Raw genomic sequence first — 27,637 nt, forward strand, 5'->3', positions numbered from 1 at the left:
AGAGTGATGCCTGCAAGGCTCGCAGCAGATTCAGCACTACCTGGACCTGGTTTTAGCAAGGAAAACCAGCAGCTGCTCTTTGGAACAGTAGCCATGTTCCAGCTCTTTGGAACAGTAGCCATGGTGTTCAAAGCCCAGCCCAGCGTGGCTCCGGCTGTTCCACAGCACAGAATCAAGGCTCCTCACCACCCTCCGGCAGCGTGGTTATTCACAGCAGGGTATTTCTTGCTGAAGATCTGGTCTCAGGGGGCAAAGTCCCTTCTGTGTCTGTCACCAGTGCTGACCAGCTCAGACATTGTCTTCCGGAGACTGCAGGAGCCTGAAACAACAGGGGTGTCTGGAGCATCCCGATGCATTTCCATTTTTGGACTGTGATAAATCTGAAACCCAATAATAACAGCTCTAAAAAAGGCCCATGTCGATCAGCTGTTTGGGAACTGGTCTGGTATTCAACCATCACACACAGCACCCAACAGCTTCACATCTTCCTGCAAACCAGAAGATTCCTTTCATCACTCAAAATTGTACAAAGCTTCCAGGTTCCCCTCGGAAACTTTCAGGCACAAGCTGGAACACTGACATCAGCAGTGCACTGAGAATGAGAAGCGGGTTGGGAGAGGGCGGCCCAAAAGTCCTTGTCATTCGATGTAAGAAACAAGTGTTGTGTCTCTTGTACAACTCAATCCAAACCTCTCTTTTTTACAACCGCGAGTCACACACTGAAAACACCATAGAGGGGTTCCGCCAAAAGCGCTGGGCTACGGCTTTTTCCCGTTTTTAGGGTTAGGCTGACACCCTGTGTTCTGGAAAAGATGCTGCAACGTCCTGCAAGTCCCTGCCCTGGCATGCATTGGGGTGGCGGCTCGCTCAGGCCAGACAGATGCGTGCCTGGAAGCTGAATCTGGGGAAGAGTGAGAGAAATGGAGGTGTGCAGTCTTGATCATCCCAAGTCAAGAGAAGCTCTACAGCAGGACTTGTAGCATGCCTCATGTTCCTACAAACCTCATGGTGGACATGTCCACTTCCTATGTTCAGGAGCCAGGGAATCAGCCTCTCCTGCTCTGAAAGACTGTTACAAGAGATGGAGCCCGACATCATGGACCGGAAGGACTCAGCAGCTTTATAGGGATTGGTCCATGCACTAAGATAACAGTGCACTGAGATGAGAGTCATGGTATATTGAAAATGTGGGATCTGAGCATGACGTGAATGGTATGGAATAAGAGGTGGATACTGTCCTGGGTTCAGCAGCAGCAGTCACTTTTTCTCCTTCTTAGTAGCTGGTGCAGTGCTGTGGTATTGACTTTCAGCCTGGGAACAATGCTGATAACACCGATGTTTTCAGTTACTGCTCAGATGTTTACCCTGACCAAGGACTTTGTGAGTCTCATGCTCTGCCAGGGAGGAGGGGAAGCCAGGAGGAAGCAGGGACAGGACACCTGACCCAAACTATCCAAAGAGGTATTCCATACCACAGCACGTCATGCCCAGGGATGTAACTGGGAGTTACCCTGAAGGGCTGGTTCACTGCGGGGTGGGAGGAGTTATCGGTCCACAGGTGGTGAGGTGTTGTATTCTCTTCCCTTGTTATTTCCCTTATCGTTACTACTATTGGTGGCAGCAGTGGTGATTTGTGTTATACCTTAGTTACTGGACTGCTCTTATCTCAACCCATGGGAGTTACATTCTTTCAATTCTCCTCCCCGTCCCTCCAGGAGTGGGGGGAAGAAAGCGGGGGAAGTAGACCGCGTGGTTCTAATTTACGGCCTGGGCTTAAATCACGACATGAACAAAGATCTGTTTGACTGTGGTGATTCCGCTGGTTCATAAAGCGTTTTACAACAGTAGTACCTTAAAGTTTCTCACTGAAATTTAGGGCAACACCAGACTTTCCATATTATCACAGCATAAACACTGATCATCTGGGGGCAATGATTTGAAATTTAAGTCCTAAAGTTCCTATTAAGAAATGGAGGCAATTCTGGATGAAATGGAGCCTGCTGTGAAGCAAACAAAATCACTTATCACCATTTTTCATCTAAAAATCATAGAGGTATTTCACGCATGGTTATACACCATTTTCAAACAGCCTGTTGAGTATATTTTGAACAGGGTCAACAGTTTACAATTCTACATAAATAATTTCACATCCTGTCCCAGAGGATTTTCCATTGGAGTACCCTATAGGTGTCCTAATTGGGATTAAAGACAATGAAATATGATTTTGGCTTTCTGAATGCCTGAGCAGATACATCTCATCCCCTTGAAGAGAGTTTCAATGTTTTTCCAAGAACACTGCCTGCTCAGCAGCAATTCTTTACAGTCTTTTGCTTTTCTGTACAATAAAAGCTCACAAAAATCAGAACACCACAAAGTGTTCACGTTTGATTCAATGCAGCAAAGGAAGACCTAATAGTCACAGTTTGTAAATGCAGCAACTTTGATCTCTTGGGTTCTTCAGTGCCATTTTTAAGGGCAGTGGGGAGCGAAGATCAATTCCTAGTCAGGCTAGGGCCCTTCTTTGCTAGCAGAAGGAGCAACAGTCTTGGGTCTTGGCTTGTCAAATTCTCAGCCAGGCCTCTGGGCACTGGATTGTCCCACAGCCTACAACAACAGCAAACATGTTACTGCAGGACTAAGCAAAGAGGTGGCATGCTGAAGAGGCAGCTTTGGGATTTCATCAAAGCAGGCCTGAGAGTGAGACAGGATTGAGGTATGGTCATAATGCAGCGACACAGGATTGAGGTATGGCCATATCCCAGCGACACAGCAGCAACTCAGCAGCTGCCTGCCCACTGAGATGGACTCATCTAGCCTGGGAGAGAGACTTAAGGTTTTGAAAAGTCCTCAGGCCACTAGGATCTCAGAAAGCGGAGGAAGAACTGAATCACACACAAGTAACTTGATTGATGTGAGCCATCCTTCTTCATCTACCTCATCTGGTGGAGTCTACCCCAAAGCTGCCCATAGTGGGCCTCCACCCTGTGAAGCAGAGTGCCCTGAGGAGTCAAAGGGACTGCATGCTGTGCTGTGCCCATCAAGCTGAGCAAGCACACAGGGGCCCCAAGCTCCAGCTGGGTCCAGAAACATTCCTCTGGCTCTTGGATTGCTCACTATTGGGGAAGACAGAGCCAGTTCTGGGGCAGAGACAGCTCAGGCAGGAGCAGACACTTGGCTGTGGGGCCTGTGTAACCAAAAAATTCTCAGAGGCACTCTTAGGAGAATGACTTTTCAAATGAGTGAAGGATGAGTGAGGTCTCTCCTACAGGAGGTTTCTAGTGGAGTTTGATATACAGGCCTTGGAGATGCAATGACAAAGAGTGGGAAAAATCAGGCATTCAAGTATCTGTGAGATACGGATCCCAGAACAGAGTGTGACAGACCAGGAATATATCTCAGAAGTGAAACCAGATGTAATGAGAGAAAAAAAAACCAGAAAAAAAGCAACAACTTCCTGATAGGGACGTTACACAACTGGGTCTTCACTTTTGGTCATTTCAAGCCAGTAAGCTTTTCAATCCCTTTTCCCCAGCTTTCTGCAGAGGTGGAGCTGGTCTAGAAAACACTCAGCTTACCTGGCTTGTGTCTGCACCCCCTGCAACACCCTATTCCATGCCAGCTAACCCAGGGCAAAAGGCTGGCATGGATCACAACTGTCCCAAGATTGTCCCAACTTCCCCTTGCTGAGCCAATACCCAGCCACAGAGCACCATGAGAACTGTTCACCTTATGAACTGAATTTCTGGGCATTTGACAAATTCCTCTGCCAGCTTTGTGGCCCCACAGTCACCAATGTGATTGGTGTGATTTAAATGTGATTTAAATGTGATTTAAAACAGTCTCCAGACTGTTTTAAAAACAAGAGAGTTTTAAAATCCAAAACCAAATCAAGAGTGGAAAATAGCTGAATAATCCCTGGCTGCTTCTCCTGTTCCAGAAGAGCTACACTTATGCATAAGCATAGCAATGCCATACAACTTACATCAGCCTTATCTGTAACACCAGGCCCCTATTTATGCAAGAAGTGTGTCTGCACTAGTCCCTGTGACCCCCATCTAGCAACAGGGCTTGTAAGCAGAAGTCTTGCTGTTGGAGCACTCTAAAAGATCCTACTGCAACCTTCGTGCCAGAAAGTGCTACTAATAACTCCTCTGGCTTTAGCCACAACCTTCCTGCTTGTACCTGCAAAACAGCCAGGCTCTACTATGCGGTTTCCTTGTCCAAGACAAACAAAACTCAGTTCCTCAACTTACGACCCACAGACTACTGTTTTCATACAGCTGAGGGATTTAAGACACATACCATGTATTCCAAAGGGAAGAAAGCGCCATGAACAGTTCTTCAGCAGCAGATGACAATCTCTCCCATTAACAAGGCTGGGCTGTGATGTCACCAGGCCAGTACATGAGCTGGCAACATGGATCCCCGCTGCTGGCTGCACTGCAGTTCCAGCATAGGAGCTGCATCCCAGCTTCCTGTGAACTCCAACAGTCCAACACCCACAGTCTGGCTGCTCCATTCTGGGGATGGATTGTTTGCTTTGCTGCAGGCTTTCGCAAAGGAAGGCTCTCTGAGCATGGTACCCATCTAGACCATCCCAGACACTGAAGAGAAGTAGAAGCTTGAAGGAGGCAGCTCACCTGAGGTCGTTAGGTGATATGAGTCATGTTCTACAAATATCAGCTTGTCTTCCCCAACTCTAATAAGAGGCCTTCACAGACTAGCTTCCGCTCAGACATCTATGCTGCAAATGCCTTAAAGAAAACAAGGGCTACTTCAATGCCTATATATCACCCAAGCAAGGCTGGCCCTCAGTGCATGGAGCAGGCTAAGCAAGAAGAAGCAGGCAAGAAGCCTGTCTGTTTTTCCCAACGTACACTGTCTTTTTGGAAGTCCTGTGATTGAAGGCTTAACAACAAAAAAACAAGTCTTCCTGGTGTTGTTCTCAGGGCTGCACTCACTCTAACAGCTTCAGCTTTTCCATCCCTGCGCGAGCACTGGCCAACTCTTGGGCTCCTCCATCTCCAAGGGCATTCCACGACAGTCTAAGACACAAGAAATCCCAACTGTGAGTCAGTAGTAAAACTCAAGGGAACAGCAGCAGTGTACCCCTCACAGATTAGCCTGTTTACAAGAGCTTATTACCCTCATATCATGCCATGTAAACATTCCCCAGCTCTACAAGCTTCATTTTGAGGAGTTTCCCCAGTTTCATCACGTATTTCCATGTGTAGTAAGACGTCAGGGAGTGTCACCACAGAGCCTGAGGACTGGTTATCTCCAGAGTCCTGCAGGCCCAGGGAATGAGATGAAAAAGATGGAAACAACTGCTAAGCACAGACCTCTACCAGGGTAACTCCAAAAAGTTGCTAGTTATACCAGGACATTTGTAGCAGTGAATTATGTCAATTAGTAAATGACCAGTAAATGTATCACTAAAAACTGTTTAGTGGTAGGTATCAATAAGTATTTAGAAGGATCAGAAGTGTACTGCAGTTGAAAATAGATGCAGACATTAAAACAAGAGTGACCTGTGTGTTGCAGGGTCTCCCCCCACCCATCCCCACACTCCCATTATCTCCTCCATGGAAAGGCATTGTTGGAAGCTGTGAGAAAGTGATTTTGAGGCATCGTCAGTGATTCCACAGAGTTTCAAGCTGAAGGAGTGGGGAGAGAAAAACAGCACAATGTGCTGGTGTCAGAATCAGTGGGGAAAACAACCAAAGCCAGCCATTCTCTCCCTGGTACTCACTCAACCTTTTGGAGGTGTTCAAAACATGGCAGCCCCTCAGACAGGGCAAAAATATTTCCTTCCCCAAGGTCATTTTCTGATAAACTGTTAAGATTAATGGAAAAGCTTTGAGAGGCCACTAAAAAGCAGGTACAGTCAGAGAAAAGCCAGCACAAAATATAACTATGTGAATTAGAAAGTCAGTAACTAATACCCAGACTAAGTGAAGACTTGAGAGAGCAGGGGCAAGCCAGACTGGCACATGGCAATGCAAGGTCAATTCCCTGCTTGGTAAAATGGGAATGACAGCCTTGCTGTCACACATAACATGTGTGTCCACAAAATAAGTCCATTCAGCCATGAATTGCTTGCAAACAGTAACATGGGGTTATACCTACTGGCTACGACAGACCGACCTGTAGCACATCATACTTTGCACTTGAAACTGAAAATAAGAAGTTAAGGATGCTGTGGAGGGACTCTTCATTAGGAACTGTAGTGATAGGACAAGGGGTAATGGGTTAAAACTTAAACAGGGGAAGTTTAGATTGGATATAAGGAGGAAGTTCTTTACTGTAAGGGTGGTGAGGCACTGGAATTGGTTGCCCAGGGAAGTTGTGAATGGTCCATCCCTGGTGGTGTTTAAGGTCAGGTTGGACAGAGCCTAGGACGACATGGTTTAGTGTGAGGTGTCCCTGCCCACGGCAGGGGGGTTGGAACTTGATGATCTTAAGGTCCTTTCCAACCCTAACTATTCTATGATTCTATACTGGAGTTACAACTGGTGTGACTTGAGAGGAGATGACAGTAAGCGAAAATGCAAAGAAGACATGGTTCTCAAAAGACAGAGGGGGTAGCAGTAACTGCCTCACGGCCTTCACCAGGGTGTGCTGCTCTGTTCTCATCTACCAACAGACACAAACCATGGCAATACCTCCCCTATTCTAACATACTTCACATCTACATTACCAACACCCTAATTCAACTTTTTATTTAACAATGAACACATTAACAAAGAACAATGGCATCACAGATGCAGCAGGAAGAGGTAATTCATATCACCTCCATTCTCCAGTTTCATATTTAGAAGTTTTCTCTCTCCCTAGGTCACTGCATACAGTAGTTCAAAGGCATGTGGCATGTGGCCACAGGAAGCCAGCACAAGCAGACAAGGTTTAACATCTGAAGCGATCCAAGCTGCCCTGTAGGTAGAGCACTGCAGTGACCTTCAGAGTGCCTCCTCTCATCCTATGTGAAGTGTCTAGGAGGGATGGTGAGACTGTCGCCCTGAGCATGGACGAAGCCCATGTGACAGCCTCAGGCCTGTGAGCTGGAATAATTCCCACCTGCAGAGTGATACGATCCATCCATTTGACATTATCCCAAGTGATGGGATGGTAGGTATCTGCCATGTCCTACTTAATCTTTTCCAGCAGCCCACATGCCACCAGAGCTCTGGCCAGCTCCATGCCTCCCCCTGACCCAATGTTATTGTTCTGCAAGCTAACAAAAAGAAACATAATCATTGGAGGGTTATTTTAGAACAAAGCTGTAACAAAAGCTCATACTTAATTTGCCAAGAAGATAATTGCTACTTCTTTTGAACTAGCTGATAATAACCTGGAATCCCTGTGGATTAATCTTAATGGAGGGGCCTGAAAAACAGGGAGGCAGCAATGGGGGCCAGCAATGTGGCCAGCCAGTTGTCCATAACCCTTAGCCCTAAGGATGTGGAAGTTCATGGTTTGGCCATGCTCATAAGGCAGGAGCACAGTCAGCCAGTCACTTCAAAAGCCATAGCCACCTATTACCACCTTATTATTAACGTATTATTAACACGTCTGTCCCCAGCTCCGTGCACGTGCTATCAGTTTGGGATGAGTGGGGAACAGCCCAAAGAACAAAAAGCAGATGGGAAATCTCATGTCTGAAGTTTTTTTAACATCTTTCCAGTGAAGACAAGAACCTACCCAGAGGACTAAAGTCTCTCACCACCAATATTCCTTTTCTAAGTTATCTTTTGATGATACCTTAGACACATGCTGCAAGACACACCGCTAGGCTAACTAAGCCCACTGAGCTCTTCTAGCTCCCAAATTTCTTGCTTTGCTATTGTAAAACAGTATGAGAAAGTCTTGCATGTTAGAGCCTTGGAAAGACTCCATAAAAGCTTTAAAAATATAATACTGAATTCAGGGTTAAAAATGACCCAGAGGTGCCTGCACAAAACAGTGAGAACCACAAAATGTACTCCTATTTATGTTTACACTACACCTGAATGAAAGGACAGCCCAAGGCATCAGAAGCTAAAATAACCCATCAGAAGAGTTATTTTACTGCATATACAATACCTGGTTCATATCTAGATTTAACGCTGTAAGAGATTACACAAGAATAGCTGATGTGACTTGAGGCTTCAGAGTAATTGTAGAGGGTTTCACAATCCTCACACACTGAAAATAATGCTAAACAAGAGACCAGTGCATCACTGCAGTCTATGCCTTTTCCAATGCCTTCTTTCAATCATCTCACATATTCCCAGGATAACCAACTTTCCTGGGGCAGAGGTCAACACTTACTGCAGGACCTTCAGGCTGGTCATGTGAGGCAGACAGTGGGCAAGTTTCACTGCTGTCCTGCTTCTGAAAACATTCCAAGATAGCCTGGAAGAAGCAGAAATTAAATGTCACTGGCAGTGAACTACAGAGCCTCATTCCCCACCTTTGTGTCACCTGTGTCATCTGTGACCCCCATTCCTCACCCACATGTGCATGGGATTATGCTGAAAGGAGCTAATGTCCATGATTCAAAGGACAAAGAGGGCGGGAGGAAAGAACAACTCGGTTTTGTAATCCTTCAGCAGAAGTTAAACAGGGAAGTAAAACGGCCTTGCAAACCTCAGGAGCACAATGATCTCCTTTTGAGTTGTCCTGAGCAACTGAAATTGCAGTTTTTAATACGTGCCTTAATCCAGTACAATGTAATTGGAAGGTGTGATGAAGAGCTCCACCGTTTTAACTGTAACTTTTCTTCCTTTGTTCCTTTTTAATTTGGTTTATTTAATATGGGAGGGCACATATGTTCTATAGACTGGTCTAGAATGGAATGACTGATAAAACATCTGGCTGAGGAAAGCCTCTGCCTGTCACCTTCCCTCCATTTCTGCAGCTATATGGATTAATGCTGATTTATCAGGCAACACAAGCACTGTTCAGCCCATATGCCTATGCCACTGCCCCTTAAGCCACAGATTCAGCTCTTCCCCACTCATGTACAGTTCTTGGGAATCTCAGAGTGAACAACCAATCCCAAACCTTCCACACCCAGCACCACACATACTTATCCTATGTTGCTAAGAGTTTTTACCCTGCTCTTCTAAGAACCACTGGTAAAACTGATTTGGGTTTTACTGGAGTCATGTCAGGTTTGGTTTCTATGTTCTGATTTTTGCCCAGCTTCCTGAGGGGATGCTGCAAATTACACACTTACAGTAACTCCTCCATGCGTTTGCAATAGGATTCCACCAGCTTCACCTCTCCAGCAGAACTAGGAATGTTCCCTGAAAGGCTAAAAGAAGCATAAAAGGCTCTCAGTGACTGAACAAGAACCAGAATGTACCAACTTAAAGTATTTCACTATTTGCTGGGCATGATAGGAGACTTAGGTCAACCATGGACTAAACAGGGCTGCAGTGGTGTGTCCGGAGACTTAGGTTTCTGGAAAAGAGCCTGGGGATTTGTAGTGTGTCTTTGCCTAGTGCTCAGTCACTCCTGCCCCTGCAGGTACTGTGGGAAGGAGCAGTTTTCCCTCTCCCAGACAGAACTGTGAATTTCCTTTTCTTGTTCAAGTCATTGCCAGTTTTTTAATCGTGAAAGATTATAATGAATAGCCTAGAGCTGAGCCTTAACAAGCAGCCTGGATGCTCTAATTGCTGCTCCCATGGAGGAGTGACAGTTTGAATCCATGTCTCTGAGAGTGAACCTTGTTTAGAGACTGTCTTCTCACGTTGATAAATTCCCAATTTCACCTCTACTTCCACTAGTAAAAGCAAGCAGTGTAGGAACATGGGGACCACCACGCTGGGAACCCAACATAGCCTCAGGAAACTGCTGTGTGAATATAAGACTTGTACAGTTCCCCACAAGCTTGCAGATTTACTTTCCAGGACACAACAGAGCCAGAGATCTCTGTGCAAACAGCTACTGAAGTCTGGCAAATGCCCACCACGTCTCTGTGGGTGACTGCTCCAGGACATGGTCATAACCATCTCACTCTCAGAGAGCCTCTGCAATGGCAGACAGAGTTGTTGCCCATCCTAGCTGTACATGGGGAGGGCATGAGAGGGAACACTTTCTGTTGAAGATGCTCCAAGGGCTGGAGCAAGCTCTGCTCTGCAGACACACTGAGAAAGCTGGGCTTGTTCAGCCTGGAGAAGAGAAGGCTCTGAGAGACCTTGGAGCAGCTCCAGTGCTTAAACGGGCTACAAGAAACCTGGAGAGAGGCTTTGGACAAGGGCCTGTAGGGACAGGGCAAGGGGGAATGGCTTTAACTTGACAGAGGGGAGGCTGAGATGAGCTCTTAGGCAGAAGTTCTTCCCTGTGAGGGTGATGAGGCCCTGGCACAGGGTGCCCAGAGAAGCTGTGGCTGCCCCATCCCTGGCAGTGTTCAAGGCCAGGTTGGACAGGGCTTGGAGCAACCTGGTCTAGTGGAAGGTGTCCCTGCCTGTGGCAGGAGGTTTGAACTGGATTAGCTTTATGTTCCCTTCCAATCCAAACCAGTCTAGGATTCTGTGATTTTGTATAAGGTCTTCAATTACACTGAAAGACTGGAAGGTGGAACATTGTATAAATGAAGCCAGCACAAGGCTTTCCACACAGGTTTCCCCACTATCTGTGGCCATAACCAAAACCACTGCAAACAAAACAAAGAGATTCTTTTCAAGTTCTGCATTTCCAGAAGGACAGCAGCTAGAGTTATCAGGCCTGGATCTCCAATCTTCTTGTGGCTTAAACTTTAAAGAGAAGAAAGGTTGTGTTATAAAGGGAAATGCTAACAACCAGGCAGAGTATGAGATCTTATTTAACATGTCCCATCTGCTGGATGACACCTCTGACCTTGGCAGCAGAATCAAAAGAGCTGCTTGTCTCAACTATTTCATTAAAGACTAATAGCTGTTAATGAGGCATTAAAAAATTGCAAAGAACAATCAAAATCACCAGATCTGTTAAGGAGTGTGAAATTACTTCATCCAAAATACCAAGACAGGCAACAGAGGGTTATTATTTTCCAAACTACTGCAGTGGAGAATGGACAGCATCTGGCTAGGGCGGGAGGAGAAATGGCAGAACAAGCCTGGGGCTGGCTCCAGATTCACATCTTTTCAGAGCAGGAAAATGCTGGATCTGGTGCTCTCCCAGGAGAGAGAGCCTTTGGCAATGTTCTGCATCCCAGGAAATCCAGAGAAGATTTAAAGCCAGAATCTGCTTGAACTATTTTCTACATGACTGCACCAGAGTGAGGTTAGACCAAATTCTCCTCTTCTGAATGTCAAGCTCTGATTTCCTGTGGCACAAAGTACCTCATACATGAGTGTTTTGCAACCTCCCTGCTTTTGTTACATTGTGTATAAGCACATGTGGGTATCTCCAAATGCTGACACTAGTGGTCACCTCTCCGCTGATGAAGGACTGCAAGAATGGAGAAACTTACTTGATTTACTCCATGTAGTGCATATTCCTCAAGGCTTCTGTGAGTATGCAGCAGCCATCATTACCAATACTGTTATGGTTCAAGCTAGAAAGAACATCCACAGGAAAATGGACATTAAGCTCCTGTTATTCAGTAGTACAAGCCAGGCTAGAGGCAAGCTGCAGTCACATACTTACTTACACGAGCCTCTTCAGAGATGGCATTTCATAAAGCCCCAGCACAACCTTAGGAACAGCAACACTGCCGCGTTTCATGTGGCCCAAACTAAAAGATGAAGTAACACAGGAACAACTAACTACCCATGGGCAGTTGTGCAAGCACTCAGAGCAGAGGAGAGCAGGACAAGAGTTGAGGAGAAGCGGGAATGTATTCTAGTTCCTGTGAATAGTTTTCAGTTTTTTTCTCTAATGCAATTATACTGGACATGTTTGTATTCTGATGAAACACCAAGAGAATCCCAAACCTCTGGAGCAAGAATGCAGCCCCTCATGGAGCAAGGTGCTGCTGTGACCACAAGATGGCAAAGCTTTAGTGACACCACCAAACACGGTCCAGTGACACTTTATAACAGAAGGATGCTTTCTGTGCAGGTGCCTGGAAAAGCTTCCTCTGTATGCAGGCCATCAAATCATCCTCCAGGAATGAAATGATGTTTCTCGGATTGCTGTGCAGGAAACACAGCAATCTTGTCCCCACCTGGGACAAGATCATGCAAAAACCACTACCAATCACTACATGATTTCTTCACTGGACATTCCCTGCCAGATTTCTGATCTCTGTCTTGCTCACTCATTGTTCTTGCAAATAAAAAGGAATTGTTGCTTCTTCCCTATCTGAAGTCCTCCAGCCCCTAGGAAAATGACATCTGTGTATATGGTGCAGGCAGAAGAGAGGATGCAGTTTAACTAAAGCTTCTAGAAAGACCTGGCAGGCGCTGGACAGCCTGGAAACAACAGCCACTTGAGCTCTTCAATGGCCAGGCAGTTCTGCAAGCCCAAGATCAAGTAATCCATTCCAGCTGGCATAATACTGCTAGATGTCAGCCTGCAAAACAGCAAGGATCAAATAAGGTCAGGTCTCAGCATACTGAGAAAGAGTTTACTCCACTGACAGGCAAGCTGACCTAACACAAACACCAGCCAGCACAGACATCAGGGAGCAGTACGTTTGAAGAGATTTCCACACCTCCTGCGTACAGGACTACAAGGACTAAGTAGTTAAGACATGTTCACATGATGTACATGTACCAAACAGCATAGTCTCTGCCTCGGACAAACAACCCCAGCATTTCACTGGGCAGAGATGCCCTTTATGAGCCTGCCTCTTTCTTACAGGCAGTTGAAGAGGGCTGTGAAATGGACTGAGTGGCTGCATGGACACCTCAGAGCAGCTTCCAGTATCTGAAGGGGGCATACAAGGATGCCAGGCAGGAACTCTTCATCAGGGACTGTAGTGATAGGACAAAGGGCAAAATGGATTCAAACTTAAACAGGGGAAGTTCAGGTTAGATATAAGGAAGAAGTTCTTCCCTGTGAGGGTGGTGAGGCCCTGGCACAGGTTGCCCAGAGAAGCTGTGGCTGCCCCATCCCTGGCAGTGTTCAAGGCCAGGTTGGATGGGGCTTGGAGCAACCTGGTCTAGTGGAAGGTGTCCCTGCCATTGGCAGGGGGTTGGAACTGGATGAGCTTTAAGGTCCCTTCCAACCCAATCCATTCGGTAATTCATACCAGAAAAAGCTCTTTCACACAGTAGGGTGATGTAAACTTGTTTGCAATGCAAAAAAGAGCTTTGGTCTCAGTCTCAAATCACTTTCAGTTCAAAAAAGGGGAAAGAAAAAAAACCTCAAGACATGTACATGGAGCCTCTATAACCACCTTTGGTATGAACTGCAGAGAGCTGCTGAGTTTGCAACTTAGACATGGCCCAGGAGAGATCACAGAGCTGATGGCCATATTCCTGACAAAAAGTGTTTCAGAAAGGATCAGTGTGGGTTGAGCAAACGATAAAGGTGTGGAAGAGAACCCAGCATGGACATACCCAAACTTCTTCAGCTGTGGAAGAGGTAGCAAAATCCTGACTAGCATTTCTACTTCATCATTGTGGAGCTCAACATGAGACCATCTGCAAGAACAGAACAACACATCTGGGCTGTCCACAGAGGATGACAGGCCTGTACTAACCCCACAAATAAAGCACACTGATGTTGGGACACTTCAGAATTGTCACAACACTGATACTTCACAAAGTCCCATGGGTGCTCCCAGCCATGATAAGAGAGTATAGGTTACCTGGGCACAGGGGAAAGATTTAAATGCCTTTAAAGGATACCTCAGGAAGCCAGTAGGTTTTTCTATTTTCCATCCAAACACTCTACATAGGGAAACCAGAGGGCAGGGTCTGGGACCTTGCACTGGCGTGTCCTCTGCCCTGCTGTGTGCTCTCCTTCACACACAAGCACAAGCTACTCTCTTCCCCAAAATCCTTACCAACGCCTGGCAGCTCACCTCAATTCCTGAAGCTGAGCACAGTTTTCACGACCTCCTTGGTGGAAGCCAGCATGCTGGATTTCTGGCTTGCAAAGATTCAACCTGCAGGATACACACACGCAACACAACTGTCAATGATGAGCAGCAGACACTCACTCCATTATCTGGTGCCCCTTAGGGCCAGGATTAGGAAGAGTTTAGAGCTTTGCAAGTGCCTGCCCTGGGTTCCCCTGTTATGTCCCATCTACACCACAGACCAGTGTAGAGAAACACAGCCCTTCCACAGCTGTGCAAGAAGGTAGCTGCTGCCTTCTTCAGCTATACAAAGGGAAAAAGACACTAATGGTTTTCTCTTGTCTACACATTTATGCAGAAGCCAGCGTGTCTTAGGAGTCTTCAAAGGGCTCATGTCTCCTGAGTGCTCCTGGTCCTGCAGCAAAGATAGGCAGATTGGTTTACCCTTGTATAGGTCCAGGAAGAGCCCGAAGGAGGGTGGCTCCAAAGACACAGGCACATGAGTAAGGTTTCTTCCACATGTGTGGCACAGAGGCACTCTGAGACTGAGCCCATAGAGACCAGAGAGTCAGACACTCTGACGGTATTTTTCATCCCATGGCAAGTTTCAGAACAAGCAGAAAATATTGATAAATAGTCACATTCTCACCTGCTAACATCTGATTCCACCTTCTCCAGGCAGTGTAGGAACCTTACACCTAATTGGAAGAGGTTTTTATCTTTACATATCCTGGAAAGGCAGAGATTAGAGGACATGATAGCTTTGAAATCTTGAGGGAAGGTAAATGCTGTTCTCCATGAGAAAAATCATGAGGACTGGATGGGACATGACTATGCAGGTGCACGAATGCTAACCACCCATCTCTGAAGGTGTGCAGTTGTTAAACTAGTACTAGAACCAGCCCAGCCTAGGCACCTTTTCTGCAAAGGGTTACCAGCAACATGGTGCCCTTTCCACTAAGCCCCCTAATGTGTGCAACCACAAACCTACGCACTTCATTCCCATTTCCTGAAAAGTATCAGGCTAAAAGAAAGTATCTGGAAGATACTACAACTTTAGTTGTTACTTACATGATCTCAGTAATGTTTCCACAGGTCTGGAGAGCCAGGTAAATAAGGTTCATGACACTTTCTTTATGTACCCAAGGCTCTTCTATGCTGCGAAGCAGAATACAGGCAACTCTGCTTTAGTCACATGCACGGATCCGTCTGTGCCTCTGTCAGCTGAGTGCTCAGTACTCTGTTATACCCAGAGTAACAGAGCCCTGAGCTTTGTTCATCTGAGTAATGACTACAGGATGCAAACTGGGAACAGAGAAGCGGCTCCGCTTCCCTGCAGAGGAGGACACAACCACCAAGTTCCCTCCTGCCTGCGTACCTCTGACATCAATGAGAGGGAGACTGGTTCTTCTGTTCTAATGCAACACATTTTGGGATAAGTGAAGAATTTGTTACCCAGGTGAACTGTGGGATGCTCTGGTGAGACTTCTGGTGAGGACACAGTAGGAATGTGTTCACCAGAATTAGCAAGCTTCTTTGTGAGGCAGGTAGGAGTCTACACAGACAGCACAGGTTATGGCTACAGCTTTACATGATGCTTAGTAGGAATGAAGGAGATAAAGCCAAAATACCAATAATATGAGTCACCCCTGGGGTTTTCTCAGGCCAATGTCACCTATCTTTGGAGGAAGCACATTTCACTTTTGGTTTTGACGAAAGAAGATGTTAGATGAGCAGATGCCTCATATCAATGTCTAAAACAGCACAGTGACATAGTACCTGATTTTCAGAGGACCCAGATTTTTTCTCAGCGAATGCAAAAGTCTTTCTGCAGCCTGGACCGTCACATTGTTATATGAAGTTCTAGAAACAAAGGTCATTGTAATGAGCAGCTTTCAAAGAAACCCACCTAAATGGGTTCAAGCAGTCATTAACTCACAGGTACTCTGTCAGACCAGTGCATTTTTCCAGGAGCAACACAACTTTTCCAAGTGTTTTGGTTGAAATTTGTACTCTCTGAGTCTGAAACGATATGAAAGAAAATAGTCTGAGTTCCTTAAAACAGTTCAGACTTTCTGACTCAGAAATCTCAGGCATTACACCCTTTCCCCACAGAGAACAAAATACCTTGCAGGACTTCCAAAAAAGATTGTGGCAGCATTTCAAAAGCATCTGTCGAGACGTTCTAATACAACATATATGTACGTTAATGGTGCAACTTCTTGTAGCATCCTGTCATGTGTAGGCACACCTATAGGTTCCTAAGTGAGAGTCAGTGAGGAAGCAGTAAGAAAAAAGGATGTGGGATTCTCTGTAATGTAAAATATCACCACGACAGGAGCTAAGGGCTACAAGAGGTTTTGTCTGCCTTGTCCCTAGAAAAAGGACACCACTTCTGTTAAAGAAATCACACCAAAAAATCTGTACCATTACCTCAAAATCTTTCTCAGGTCATCTCTGCTTGTCAACTTGATGTGTAAAGTTGCTTTGGAGCATAAACTGCACAGAGAAGACACATGAGTGCAAGATTTGGAGGGAAAAATTACTATTTTCCCAATGGTCAGAATTTAACAATACATCAAATTGCCCAAAGCAACACAGTGCAGCAATGACAGGGTACCTGGCCAGACTCACCTCTCCCTACAATAAACCAGCCCAGGAAAATGAGGTTTTGCTAATGCTAAATTGGCATAAGGCAGGACTAGTGGTTGGAGAAGCAATCCTGGTCTGCCCTGCTTTTGTCTGCCCCCTCCTGTCCCTGCACTCTCCACCACGTGCTGGGAAGGTCTAAACCAGGAGAGTGATCTGCTTTAAAACATCCTAGCCAGAAAATTTAGCACCCACATTTACCTGCAGGGATGAATGGAAGTGACCCTGGTTAAATTTGGTTCACAACAATCCAACTGATCTATGTGAACATAAACATTGCTAAGGGCAGTTCTGCAGCACGGCCCAGCCTTGTGAACTGAATCCATAAGAAAGAGCAGTGCCTGCCAGTGCAAAAAGTCCAGAACTCAGGGGTATTTTTGCCAGGGAGGAAAGGAGATAAAAGACACAAATCCAAGTAAAGAACACTGGGCACTGCTTTCAACAGACTCACTCGTGAAATCTCCACACACTGAAGAGAATTAGGGATGATAGTTTTAGAGAGCAAAAGCTGACTCCTGCCCTGAGGAGGTTCATTTACATGCCAACAACTAGTACAGCTGAACACCTGTGCCCTTCTACACAGAGATGATTTGCCCCTGTGGAATAATAGTTCCGCTGGCTTCTTCTTTGGCAGCTACATTTGGCCAGCAGAAATGTACACAAACAAAAGCTTTGCATGCACTTATACATAAAGGTAGTTGAAAAGGTGGCCCTCATCATTATTCAGTAATTAAGAGGAAAACATGCAGGGAATAATCAGAAATCAGTGAGGAGGAACACACACCTGGCTTGAAACAGTGGTATTTCCAGATGTGGCAAAGGCATTTATGAGGTGCAGAACTCCATCCTGAGAAATCCTGTTATGGTAGAGACTACACAAAAGAGAAAGAAAGTTTTCCAGGTGTTCAGAGTCAGGGTTGTCCCCAGGCTCCTCAGCCACAGAGGCAAAACTGAAGTTGGCAGATCGGTTTGTGAGGTGCTGGGCCCCTCCAGCTGTGCTAAATGCACCAAACCCCTCGAAGACATGGCACTGGTGACTTGGGTGACACAGCAAGTGCAACCTGCCTCTTGCACTAGAGAGGCAGCTGACTGCTGGAGCAGTTGCTTCCCCACCAAAATGGAAGGGGAGAGGCTGGTATAGGGCACAGCTAAGCTCACAGCACCTACAGGCCTTGCACTATTCAAAGAGGACAACGTACACAACAAAGTGATGAACTGAAAACTCAGGGAACTGGGTCAACCTTTGTCATGCTACCCCAACTCTGGACCTTGTTATCTCCTGCTGATGCTAACAGAAAGACTTCTGCTTACTTCAGCAGGTTTTGTATCAGACCCTGGGTCACCCTGGCCTGGAGGTCTTGAGTTGTGCTCATGGCTCACTCAGACCTTACCTCCTAAGGCAGGAATGGGCAAGAAGCATGAAAAACAGCTTCATGAAGGATGGCATGAACACTTTTCTGCTAGGGCACCTCAGACGCACGATATGTCTTCTTACTTGAGGGAACAGGTAAAGGGCACTCGATGCAAGTGGTCCAAGAGGCATCTCAGGCCTTCATGTCCCAGCTGATTCCTGGAGAGACTGAAAGGCAAAAGAAGATGGCAAACCAAAACTCATCTGAGAAGCTTTGAAGGAAAAAGCCAAGCTTCTCAGACTTAAATCCCAGCTCATCCAGTAAAGCTCCGTCTAAAACTTACTGCTGCCCTACAAATCTACCTCATGCACAAGCTCCAGAGCAAGCCAGATGAAGAGCTCTGAACACAAGCTCAGAGCAGAGCTCAGGTGAAGCAACAAATGCCACAAAACAGCCACAGAATGAAAATCCCAAGGAAGCTGTCCCAGCAGCTAAAGCCCTCTAAAAATGTATATTAAAAGAACTTGTATGATTACTGATCAACTTTGTTTCTAAATAGTCTGAACATGCACACACACATATGCAGATGGGCTGGGAAACTCTGGACAGTGCTGAGCCATGCCAATCCCGCTCTCCCTCAGTGACTCCTGTTCAAGGCAATGGTAACAACCCAAGCCACACTTACTCCACTTCTGCCAGCCTGCCATGCTGCTCCAGGACCCTGCAGAGCTCATCTCTCTGCCTTTGACCAATGGCACAGTCCATCAGCCCGTGTGTGACACAGCAAGATTGTTAAAGCACAGCCGGCAACCGCTGTCAGCCTAATCAGTGAGAGCGACCCATCAGCAGTTGCATTTTTACACCAGACTCTGTGCAACATCCACCGAGATGAATGCCCTTAAGTGTGCCAGTGTTTCATACTTCTCACAGTGCCTCCCTGAGGTTAGTAATGACAAACCCCAAGTGGGGAACACATCTTTTCACAGTTTTTGCCATCTCCATGGTACCTAAGTGGAGACATGTTCAGTCTTCTACAGAGGTACACAGCAAGTATTCCTCCCAGAGACGCTACAGACATGTATCACATACACATCACACTGATGCTCACATGAAGATTATCACCCAGAATTTGAGGCACACATTTAGAAAATGTGGTGGTTATGGTTCAGTTCGGTTGCTTGTGCAGCAAATTCTGGTGCAACTCAGGGTAATCATAGAATTCCAGACTGGTGTGCATTGGAAGGGACATTAAAACTCATTCAGTTCCAGCCCCCTGCCATGGGCAGAGACACCTTCCACTAGAGCAGGTTGCTCCAAGCCCCGTCCAACCTGGCCTTGAACACTGCAGGGGCAGGTCAGCCACAGCTTCTCTGGGCAACCTGTGCCAGGGCCTCACCATCCTCACAGTAAAGAACTTCCTAATATCACTAGCAGTCCTGTAGCCACTCAAGAAAGGCACAGGCTTCTGCCATCCCAATATACCCAAATGATACTCATTTGCACTTAGGCAGTTGAATTGAGCCACAAAGCTTCAGCTATTAGTCCAAGTTCCTTGACCACCAGCCCATGAGTTCTTCATACAATAGGAGATTTGGCTACCTGCACCACTCAAACCAAGTGAATTAAAATTAAGTGTTGTATGTCAGTACCTGCAGGATGTCTTTTGGCTTCGCATGGTTGCTCCTAGATGCAAAAAAGCATTTTCACTTGACCTGAAGCAAACACAGAAGACAGTCCTTCAGCTATGCTCTTCAAAGATGTCAAGCTCTGAAGCTGAGCTGCTGGGCTCATCTTACTGGACTTCTACCATTCTGATCCGCTCGCACAGGTTGATGGAGTTGGTAAGTAGGACAATGCAACACGGCGAAAATGTGTTATTCCTAATACTGAAAAAGGAGGGGCAAGAAAGAAGAATTAAATCATCTCCCAAGAAGAAAGGTTTCAGAATACACAGCCCAATTTTCCCACTGTTTACTTGAAACGCAAATGGCTGGATCCACCTCATTTAACTCAAGATCAGTATCTAAAGTTTTGAGCACTGGCACCCAGCATTCCTTTAACTAAAAAGAGAGTCTCATTTAGTCTCCTTTGACTAAAAAGTGAGTACAGACCAAAGGTTTACACTGAGCTCCTCTTCAGATCTACTGACATAGAGACACTCCAGACTGGAAGCAACCTCCTGAGCGAGCAAATTCAGTCTGTCAACACCAGCAGCTCCCCCATGCTACAATATCTTCTAAAAGATGACCAAGTTTGTTATGGGCTTTTTGTCCATGTGGTGGGATTGCCTTAGCCCCTCCTGACAGCACCCCTCTAGCCTAAATTCCCAAACTAAATGGCTAAATTTTCTGGCTAAATGGCCAGAAAACCTTTTGGTATCAAGTGTGGCAGGATGCCAGATCCATGCAGGGACAGAGCTGTGAGATACAGACCACACATGTGTGTGCACAGGTGTGTGTCACCATGTTCAACCAACAAGTCTTACATGTGCTATGGCTGCTGGAAGTCATGTTCCATGGGACCTGCTAAGTGAGGATTATCTGGGATGCTGTGCTTAAGGTGGGTATTTCTCCTCCTGTCCTTTTCTTTTCCCCCTCTATGTATCATTAAAAGAAAAAAGGTTCAGTGCTTCTTTGATTCTAGAAACAAGACAGGAACAGGTGTGAAGGAGTTTCTGCATTTTCCTTGCCTAGCCTGTTAATCTACAATTACAGATTAATGCTCCTAAAATATGCTGTGGCATTCGCACTTTCCAAACTAATGTTTCCTGGCAGCAATCAGAACAGAGACCCCAAACATTACCTCAGTAGTTTCAGATGACAGAGTATGGCAGGAAGCTCAGTAATCTCTCAATGCTCTGGTTACACAATGAATTTCCAGATAAATTGTAAAACATGGAAGGAAACAAATTCTAAGAGAAACTGAGACAATCTGTAAGTATTTTTAGAAACTATACATGGATGTGCACACACGTGCATGACCAAATTCTGAAAAAGGACATGTCCAGAAATGCCCTAAAAGTTGTGCAAGATTTAGTCCCACCAGGCTGATCTGTGTTTCTCTACATCCCACAGCCAATTAACACTCCAGTTTTAAAAGTCTTACCTTTTCATTACTGTAAATTTATAAAGTGATGCTACTGACATATTTAGTGCAGGAAATATGGGTATTATGTTAGTTTTATTTGTTATTACTCCTGGAGAGCCCAGCCCTTCAGGAGTTAATCTCATGCTTTAGTGGGCCACATGCTCTTGCTGCAGCTATACTACAAGCCAGGGTCTTGAGGTGACACCACTTGTGTCTAGCCACATGATTGAGGAAGACTAAGAAATGAATTTGTGTTCTGAGATGTTTACCACTGACATGATAGACTTAGGAGAGTGCATGTTTGAAACAGAGAGGACAGTAGAAAGTGTGGGTTTATCTAAGCACCTGGGTGAAGCTTTGCAGGCATTTCTAGAAGGCTGTGGCTAGAGGAGAGCCAATTTACACTGGCTGCTAACCTGAACACTGACTGTATCTGCAGGATGGGAAGACAGATAGACAAACAGGGTTGCCAAGTGCACAACACTTACTTAATTTTTGTCAGTTGGGCACATCGAGCCAGTGTCTGGCACAGCCTGGTCACATCCTCTGAACCCAATCTGCAGTTCTGAGACTGAAGCAAACAAAGCACTCAGGAGCTAAAGATTCCCCATGACCACAGTACGGCAACACTCCTGTAGCCTCACATCCTAAGACAAGACTTACAGCAACCCTCCTGCTTCCACTACCTGTATTTTGCTACTCACAATCTAGGACTGAGAAGTCAAAACCCGTGACAACCAGATGATTTCACCAGCTCTGAGCTGATTCGAGAAAGGGAGTCCACCAAAATAGCATGTCACTTTGGGTGTTGCCTCCCTAGAGCCACATCATTGGTACTTAAGTTGTTTAAGCAAACTGGACAATTCTTTCCCTGCTCAGCACTGTCTTGGTTCCGTCAGAGAAAGGCTGGGAATGGTGCCTCCTATGTCCTTCTCCAAGAAATAAAACTCAGCACCTTCCTGGGTGACAAACTGGCAGGTCTCCATGGGACAAATGTAGTAGCCAGCCAGATCTGTATCTCATTTTGTACGGGCAGAAGTTTCCTCTGCAGGAAAGCAAGGGCAACCCCTCAAGCCCAGTCAAGCAAAAGATGTCCTATTGTTTTCCCATCTATGCATGTAGCAGTGGAGATCCCAAGTCTGTCCCAGGAGACTCAGACTTGGGACTTGGTCTTTCTTCACCCAGCCCCCTCTGGCATATCACTGTGTCCCTCCACTGACCCCAAAGCACAAATACCTGTTGGCCTGGGTTGATGTCAGCTGGCCCAATCTCTTTAAAGCTTTGCCAAATTACACCAGCCAAGTTACCTTCCCTTGTAAACAAGTGTTACTCTGGGGACTGGTCCTCCTGAGCAGTTTCAGCAGGGAAGAGGATGGAAGAGAGATATATTAAAGATGCACTTTTTCCAGTGGTGTCTCATGGAGAATCAGTCATGATGGGATAAAAACACAGGAAAGCCCCTCCAAGGCAGGCAAGGCACAAGACAGCTCTCTGAGGAGACAGCTGGAGGAATGGGTCTGTTTCACACATTACACTACAGATACGGACTCCCCCAGCCACCGCTCCTTACGCTCCTTGGTGACAAAAGGAGCATTTTGGGGGCTGGCCATTCCGAAAGCACTGTCCTTCCGCTTCATGCTTGGGATGCATGAGGAAATCACTTCTCTATCTGCTACTACTTGTGATCCTGGGGAAGGAATGGTTTATTCCCTGAGTTATGGTGATGTTATTGCCCCCATGGAGCTGACTCCCCAAACTGCAGCTGGGGAAGAGGGTGAGGTGGTGGCAGTCACCTCACACTCAACTGCCTTTTCCCACCACCTGCCAGAATTAAGCTCACATCATCACAAAGGCCTTATCATCCCTTTTCCAGTCTCCAGAGCATTCGGCATCCACTCAGCTCCTTGGGCATTTGCTCTGCCCTGGCCCAGGTGAGAGATGGCTGCAGCCCTGATCAGCAGTTGGATACCTCTGTCTGCTCCATGCTCTCAAACTGTTCAGCCATGAAACAGCTCACCCTGCTTCCATCACCCTGACTGGAGCTTGGAGCAAAATGGCTCTTTAATTGTCACACCCTGGGGACTCACATTATAATCTATTTAAGATTTCATTAGGAGTTCAAAAGGATTAGACAGAGTGGGTATAATTTTACCTGATTCTGTCCCAAAAGGCTACGTGAACCACCTGGCTGTGTCCTAAGCTGTAATCAGAAAAGAACATAATTAGGATGGAGTTTGAAGACATGTTGCTCTATCACTCCTCAAATGCCACAGCTTGAGGCTTTAAATAGCAAAAACAGGAAAAGTACTCCTGGTCATACCTGAGGTCCGTTATTTTTATGTCTTCCAATGTAGATAAAAACTGAGCTAAGAAAAACACAGAATTCAGGGAGATGTGGTTGCCATTAAGTCTACAGGAAGAACAGATGAAATCAGCTGCTGCAAGCAAAGCTATCAGGAATTTACACCGCATCACCCAGGCCCTTCCCAAATGTGCTGCCACAACCAATACCTCCACAAAACCCATCCATGATTAAGGAGAAACAGAAGCTACTGTTTACCCAGAGGAGTACTGGGTTAGTCCTGGGGAAGGCTACTAGGCTCTGATAATAGAGCCTAAGGATTACAACAGGCTATAGCCCATGTAAGATCAAGGAACACAATCACTTAAAAAGAGCAAAGGCTAAAAATCTCTTCCACAGGCTGCCAGGCCTAAGGGAATAGCCAGCTCTCAGATGGTGGTGCACAGACTACATGCTTGTGATGGTCCCTCTTTTGGCCTCAAAATCTAGATGTAGGGGGTGTGCTGGCTAGCCCTTGCATCAGGGTTGCATCTGCTCATCTCTTGGTGTTAGCACAGCACAAACGGAAAAAAGTGTTTTGGTGCTGAAGGTCCCTGCACACCATACGTGGGATCACCAGCAAAAACACAGATTCCCACCCTTGGTTTGGGTGGGATTCCTCTGCAGTTTCTGCAGCTTTGCCCCCAAATAGCCCAAAGGCAAAAGTGACACGACAAGGTTTCCCAGCTTTTGTAATACCTGAACTCAGGCTAAGTGATCAGGCAGCCCCTTTCTAAATTTATGTCCTGCAACCTTTGCCCTAAAAGAGCATTAGAACCGTATGCCTCCTTGGCAAAGGATATTAGCTCAGGTAAATCTATGCCCTTCATGAGGTTACGTCTCTACCACATCTCCATACAACACTGCAGAACAAACAAGTGTCATTTTCTCAGTACCCCAAAGAACTGCAGAAAAGAACCATAACAGTTAAGAAGAATTCACTCCAGCTCAGAGATGCTGCTACATTCTTTCAGGACTACACACAGCTTCTCCAGGTCACTGGCTTGAAAATGACTGTCAGTCAAGGAGGAAAGAAATCAACAGTCCAGGTCTGCAGGATTGCAGAAACGATTGTAAACTTCACTCCTTCAGATAACCAGAGGATAAAGGAGGAGACAGCAAAACAATGTTGCCCTTGAAAAGGCAACATCAGCAGCTGTGTCACCACCAGCTCCCGCCAGCTCCCATGGGAGCTGATCTGGTAACTGCAAGTCACCATGCCAGTTCTGTGACCAAGACATACAACCCACAGTCTATTTTAACGCCTGTGGACAACTACAGAGGCTAACCACAGAGCTTCTAGTGTTAGAAATAGGTGGAAATAGGAACACAGTGACAAATGACTGGCCGAATGGGCCTTTACCAGCTCTCTTGTGCTTCACCATTCAAACCTGGAGATGCAGGTTATGTCAGCTATAGGATCCAGAGACAAGACACGCATGAAGTATAAGGAAAATCTGCCATGGTACCTTATTTTTTGTGGAGTAGTAGGAGTCTGGTTTTCCTCTCCGTATTGTTGGTCCTCAATGAAGCACACAGCCTCTTCCCTAAGCGAGCACAAACCCAGACAAGAGTAAAACACTTCAAACACTTCAGCAATTTGGCAGTCCCTAGGGCTGGCTGCCCTGGCTCTAGCCCACATCCATACCTTGCCAATAGCAAGCTCCTCTTTCTTTCATTGATTAAGCAAATAGCTGAGCATGCAGGCAACTGGGGAGAAGGTGGAAAAACAGATTTCTCATCTAAGCTACAGTTTGGAGAATTCAGGAGAATTCAGCTTTTGCCTAAGTATGTTTTACAAAAAGAGTCCATTCCTGAGCCAAAGCTTGACTATTCACAAATAAATGGAACATCCAAATGCTGAAATATCTCAGTTTGAAGCATCACCTGGTACCTTAAAGGAGTCACAGATCATGTGTGTCAGGCAGTCACTCTCTTTTACGCACAGCCACAACAACTGGGTTGCATCCCATGATAGCCCTGCTGTTCCTCCCTGGCTAAAAGGTGGGCTGTGTACTGTGAGAAATGTTATTTTACAGTGGGCTCAGTACCTGGAGAACAAAGACATAAATAAGTGAACCTATGGCTCCAGGAGCAACAGGAAACCATTTCTCAGTCAAAACATTTGGGTTGAGCTGTTTTGACAGTAATTTTCTGAGGGGAGAAAATAAAACTCTAAATTTACTTTGATTTAGGAGTACCATGATCCAGAATGCAGAGTGTAGTGAACTAGAGGGTTTTAAGAGTGCAGGGATCTGTGAATCTTTTTGGAATTTGGTCTGGAGGTGTGAGGTTCACTTGGGTTTTTGCTCTTCACTATTATCAGAGAGCACAATTTAGGATGCTGTGGGTTGAAATGTCCCCTAGAGACATGAAACATTAACACTACAGAAGGCAGAGACAAATTTCAAAGCGGCTAAGGAAATCAGGAGAAAGTACTACTTTTAGATTCAGATGGAGGGGGGAAAAGAACTGCTGTGAGATAAAGTGTTAACCTTGGTACCTAAATGGGATGTAAGAACTGAGATGCTGAGAAAACACCATTTGTGCACATGCACTCTACCTAGGTGGAAGCGAAGAAAACTGTCTCCTGTAAACCTCAGGACTGCCGTCTCATGGCAAAGGCTGTGAAGAAGAGAATAAATCAATGTCACATTTTAGTTACTTACTGGAATTCTTGTTGGTTTGTTTGGTTGTTTTTTTTTCTCTGCAATCACTTAAAATACTCCCCAAGCAATCAAAAAATAATCTTTAGTTTTAAGTGCTGGTTGGATCACACTATGCAGTATCAGATGCCCCACTTCCTCTGAACCATTAGAGAAAGTGCAGACAAAATGGTTACACTTGAACTGCTGAAGATTTCAAAGGGAAAGTAATAAGAGAACTTACAGCTCCACTCCAGGAGATGTCACTGGTTCTCATATCCTACAGAGATCCTCTCTCCAGAACTTCCCAGGGCAGAAAAAAGAAGAGTCTGTAACTGCCCACCACGCGTGAAAGGACACCTAGTTCTGTAGCTTCTCAATTGCTGGTTAACGGCTCAGATAAAATCAGCTCACAGCAGTGTATTACCAAGGGCCAGTGTTAGTAATCATCTCTGGACACGTTCCTCACCTACCCCACTTTCAGGGTAACTAAACAAAAACCTCAGAACATAACTCTCAGACTTGTATATTGGGATTAATACCCAGGAATGATTCAAGACTTACATACCTGAGTTGTACATTCATCATCTTCTGGCAGGTACTTACTGACTTCAATAGACTTCAAATCCCATGAACAGAGAGGCGGTTTTGACTGAGACTAAGAAAGACAAAATAGACAATTAGCTGCCTGGAGCACCTCTTCTCTGGAGACAGGCTGAGAGAGCTGGGCTTGTTCAACCTGGAAAAGAGGTGACTTTGGGAAGACCTTAGAGCAGCTCCAGTGCCTAAAGGGGGCACAAGAAACCTGGAGAGGGGCTTTGGACAAGGGCTGGTAGGGACAGGACAAGGGGGAATGGCTTTAACCTGACAGAGGGGAGATTGAGATGAGATCTTAGGCAGAAGTTCTTCCCTGTGAGGGTGGTGAGGCCCTCGCACAGGTTGCCCAGAGAAGCTGTGGCTGCCCCATCCCTGGCAGTGTTCAAGGCCAGGCTGGACAGGGCTTGGAGCAACCTGGTCTAGTGGAAGGTGTCCCTGCCTGTGGCAGGAGGTTTGAACTGGATGAGCTTTAAGGTCCCTTCCAGCCCAAACCACTCTGATTCTATGAAAAGGGACAACACAGAAGCCATCTGTGTCCCTTCACTGGCTCAGAGGATTTGCTGGAGGAGCCATGCTTCCGGGATGGCTCCAGGGTGCCTCCAGCATGCAGCACTTCTTCCTTAGCAGGCTGTGCTTTGTAACTGGCTGTAGTTGTCACAGCAATCAAAGGTTGCTCAGCATTCATCCCCCCCAAACCTCAATAAAATTGCTAACCAGGATCTCACTAGACATAACAGAATGCTGAGACCCTTCCTCGGGATCAGTCCCCATGTCTCACTGCTCTCTACATGTAACATCCCCTGCTCCCTGCCATCCGCCTGCAGCCTCTCAACAGAAAGGAAAAGAGGCACTTACTCCACTTCAGAGAGACAGGGACAGCTCTAGAGCACGGCAACAATCTCCTTTGCATGTTGGGAAGACAGGCTGCGGTCCTGCAAGCTGTGAACAGGAAGGTTTAATGAGCAAGCAGTGAGGGGACAGCAGGGCTCATGCACTTCTGGTGTCTCTCTCCAAGTGAGGGCACACA

General features: G+C 46.1%; 1 protein-coding gene across 1 annotated transcript in view; it reads right to left on the reverse strand.

Annotated features, from left to right (window-relative positions):
* Positions 1-2,524: 2,524 nt before the first annotated feature.
* Positions 2,525-27,637, reverse strand: part of NLRC5 (NLR family CARD domain containing 5) — a gene marked incomplete at both ends in the record, with an annotated part of 41,245 nt that continues 16,132 nt past the window's right edge. The window contains 37 exon segments of the mRNA XM_080638357.1: positions 2,525-2,543; positions 2,545-2,604; positions 3,727-3,810; positions 4,962-5,045; positions 5,568-5,657; positions 5,753-5,836; positions 7,151-7,234; positions 8,311-8,394; positions 9,221-9,298; positions 10,635-10,742; positions 11,441-11,445; positions 11,449-11,524; positions 11,621-11,704; positions 12,401-12,484; positions 13,476-13,559; positions 13,943-14,026; positions 14,589-14,669; positions 15,011-15,097; positions 15,719-15,802; positions 15,879-15,915; positions 15,918-15,961; positions 16,373-16,438; positions 17,371-17,460; positions 18,084-18,167; positions 20,743-20,764; positions 20,767-20,825; positions 21,516-21,598; positions 22,000-22,072; positions 22,598-22,692; positions 22,696-22,714; positions 23,366-23,437; positions 24,311-24,401; positions 25,932-25,993; positions 26,582-26,634; positions 26,638-26,671; positions 27,466-27,491; positions 27,495-27,549. Of these exon segments, the coding sequence (XP_080494483.1) occupies positions 2,525-2,543; positions 2,545-2,604; positions 3,727-3,810; positions 4,962-5,045; positions 5,568-5,657; positions 5,753-5,836; positions 7,151-7,234; positions 8,311-8,394; positions 9,221-9,298; positions 10,635-10,742; positions 11,441-11,445; positions 11,449-11,524; positions 11,621-11,704; positions 12,401-12,484; positions 13,476-13,559; positions 13,943-14,026; positions 14,589-14,669; positions 15,011-15,097; positions 15,719-15,802; positions 15,879-15,915; positions 15,918-15,961; positions 16,373-16,438; positions 17,371-17,460; positions 18,084-18,167; positions 20,743-20,764; positions 20,767-20,825; positions 21,516-21,598; positions 22,000-22,072; positions 22,598-22,692; positions 22,696-22,714; positions 23,366-23,437; positions 24,311-24,401; positions 25,932-25,993; positions 26,582-26,634; positions 26,638-26,671; positions 27,466-27,491; positions 27,495-27,549 (2,509 nt within the window).

The sequence above is a fragment of the Psittacula echo genome (assembly GCF_963264785.1).
Source record: "Psittacula echo genome assembly, chromosome: Z".
NCBI classification, from domain to species: Eukaryota; Metazoa; Chordata; class Aves; order Psittaciformes; family Psittacidae; genus Psittacula; species Psittacula echo.